We start from the raw sequence: 2678 nt of genomic DNA, 5'->3' as shown, positions 1-2678 counted from the left end.
ACAGAATTTCAAGGTGAATTTCTCAACTGTTTCCTTGTCTGAGATGCCAAAAGCAATCCCTAAAACAAAGATACAGTGAGATTCAATAACACACAACTGTGACCTTACCAGTACTGCTTATAAAGCATATTATTCTTCAGTCGCTTTAAAAAGTCCTAGAATCATAGTTAAAATTTGCACTTGACAGAAAAGAAAATACTGTGGAAACATACAGAAAGACCATTTTTCTGGCAAGGAATAGAACGTGTACTCTCATTATCTTTGCGGTCATAAATTCTTATTCCTTACCTCAGGAGTGGCTCTGAGATAAATAATCCCATCCAGTGCTAGGCTTTGACCAAACTGCTTATTCATCCAGTCATGCCAGTCTTGGTAAATAGTCCACTCAGTTTCATTCATACAGTCAGACTCATATAAATTAGCTGCAAAGATATATCTGTGAAGACAAAAGATAAATAGAACTAAGCTTAAATACAGTTATCACTTTGTCTGATGTACAGGACGGTAATCAGTTAAGCTGAACACTGTAACTTTCTCACTTTCATGTACATTTGGACTGGTTTCCTCGTCCTTCAACTCTATCCCTTGTAGTTGCCCACAGCAGTGTCCATAAAGAGCAGTAATATTTGCAGTTCAGAAATAATTTACAAGCTGCTGAAACGCTGTGGTAATTTATTTACAATAAATCAGAACACAGTAAACTCTTCCAGATTATGTGATTATGTTCAGTGATCAAATCTAGCCTTCTATAACAAGAAACTGAGAAGTACAGCAATATGAAACAGCCAGACCTCTCTTGTGAAATGTAAAAGAAAACAAGAGCGAACAAAAAAATATAAAGAAATTGCTCTCGGCTATTCTTGATGCCTACTCTTTTTTCTTTAAAAGGAAGCATGCATGCAGAAACCATAAAAACCTACCCAGAAAGAATAAGAAACAGTTAATCAAGGTTATGCAACAAAGTTATAAATCCTCATATAAGTAAAATTCACTCTCTATCAAAACAAATGAGAGAATGCTAACATGCCATTTATTGAGATTCCAATATTGATATTCATCTGCATCAAAATTAAGATGAAAGTAATGACAAAAGCACTCCTTATTTATTTCTATGTTTTATTTAGGAAGATGTTGTTCTTTACTTCGAGGACTTGAACTCCAACATACCTATCACTGTAGACAGATCGCTCAAAGAACACCACAGGATTTTCTGCCTCTCTGAGTTTGCCATCAATGGATTTGAGCTGAGCCCGAATCCTGCTGAGACACGCGTACATCTGGAAAGTGAAAGACCACCTCTCCGGTTTCTCATACATCATCTGAAGCACATTTCCACCACTCTTCTGTGACGTAGTCAGTTCCTGTTTTTAAACAAATATATTGACCCTTTCAAAGTTGGGAAAGTACAATATTAAGCTAAAATGGAATCGCTCTACTACCTCTAAGTCCATCCATCCAGCCTCTATTTCAGGTTTATAATTGCATCATTTACCTTTCAGCCCTGCTTGTATCCTGCGCATAAGCAGCAGTAATGTTACTCTCCTACTGCATCCAACTGAACACTACGAAAACTACAGAGTTACAGTGCTCGAGAACAAGGAAAAAAATACAACAAAAAACTCACCAACACTTTGATCACTATTTTAAAACTTTATTAAACTCACTCACTCCTCTGCTTCCCTAACAGAGTGCTACTGGTTGGTGCAGGTTCTTAACTGCTGGCTGAGGGCGGTGAAGAAAATACACCTGAGAATCCAACCTATTAAAGTAGCTTGTTGGCTTAGTTCTTAAATGAACGTTTTGGTTTTGGATTCACTTTACTGAACAAGAACAAATGAAAGAAAATTTTTAACTCTGAAAGAATATAGGGGAAGTATGAAACAACAGGCTTTCATTAAAAGGCTACATTTAATTAATCAAAATATATTCTACTTCTTGACAGAAGAAAAAAAAAAAGCAAACATTATTTCCTAGGTGTTTTCAAGGATATCTTTTAGACTTGTTCTCACCTGGTTTGTTCACAGATGCTAAAGGTTCCTCCTACGCAATTTTTTTTATCCCTTGCTTTTGCATGTAAAAGATAATAGGCTTTTATCACCTAATGCTGAATGCCATTTATCTCACAATATATCAGTTGAAGTAGAAGGTCTAACAATGAACCAGCTGAAGATCACAACCCTAGCTCACCTAAATCGGCATCGAGAACTACAAAGATAACTCAGACAATACAAAAATAATCCATGAAGAAGATGTTACTACACATGCTTTCCAAAATTCCCATTCTTTTGGAATATCACTGTGTTTGATGTTAGAAGAACGTTTAACTGGCTTTTAAGAGAAAGTTTCACCTCACATTTTTACCATACCTCACAATCCTCTTCAGAGTTTTGTTGAACGTTGCACCATCTAGCTACAGGCTCAGGAACAACTTCCCATCCCTCATCAGCTTGTTTGAGAATATCCACAAATGTTGATTTTCCAGCAGCTGTAGAAAAAAGCATTCCAGAAGAATAGCATCAGGAAATATTGATATGATTATCCTTTAGCAACTAGACAACTATTTCCAGGTACCATAAACGAGTGTCCCACACCCACACACTTACATTTGACTTCATAATAAACATGATTCAGAGACCGTCACAAATCATCAAGGAATTGAAACTTTTTTCTTTTTTTTT

General features: G+C 36.1%; 2 protein-coding genes across 2 annotated transcripts in view; both read right to left on the bottom strand.

The window, feature by feature from the left end:
• MOB1B (MOB kinase activator 1B) overlaps positions 1–223 on the bottom strand; it is a 38335-nt gene extending 38112 nt beyond the window's left edge. The window contains exon 1 of the mRNA XM_019615109.1: positions 181–223. Coding sequence (XP_019470654.1) covers positions 181–223 — 43 coding nt within the window. The remainder of the gene's footprint in view (positions 1–180) is intronic.
• Positions 224–252: 29 nt separating this feature from the next.
• Positions 253–2501, bottom strand: DCK (deoxycytidine kinase). The gene is made up of 3 exons (XM_010709827.1): positions 2367–2501; positions 1168–1361; positions 253–436 (listed from the first exon to the last, which is right to left on the bottom strand). The coding sequence occupies exons 1-3, from the start codon at positions 2499–2501 to the stop codon at positions 268–270; spliced, it is 498 nt and encodes a 165-aa protein (XP_010708129.1). The 3' UTR covers positions 253–267.
• Positions 2502–2678: the final 177 nt, after the last annotated feature.

This window comes from Meleagris gallopavo, chromosome 4 (genome assembly GCF_000146605.3).
Source record: "Meleagris gallopavo isolate NT-WF06-2002-E0010 breed Aviagen turkey brand Nicholas breeding stock chromosome 4, Turkey_5.1, whole genome shotgun sequence".
NCBI lineage: Eukaryota > Metazoa > Chordata > Aves > Galliformes > Phasianidae > Meleagris > Meleagris gallopavo.
Note: the sequence above shows the minus strand (reverse complement) of the source record. Positions and strands in the feature narration are given on the sequence as shown.

Coding starts and splice junctions, on each gene's coding strand:
- DCK (XM_010709827.1), bottom strand. CDS start 2,501: ATGCTTTTTTCTACAGCTGCTGGAAAATCAACATTTGTGGATATTCTC. Junction 1,362..2,366: donor ACTCTGAAGAGGATTGTGAG/GTATGGTAAAAA, acceptor GTTTAAAAACAG/GAACTGACTACGTCACAGAA. Junction 437..1,167: donor CGATCTGTCTACAGTGATAG/GTATGTTGGAGT, acceptor TTGTCTTCACAG/ATATATCTTTGCAGCTAATT.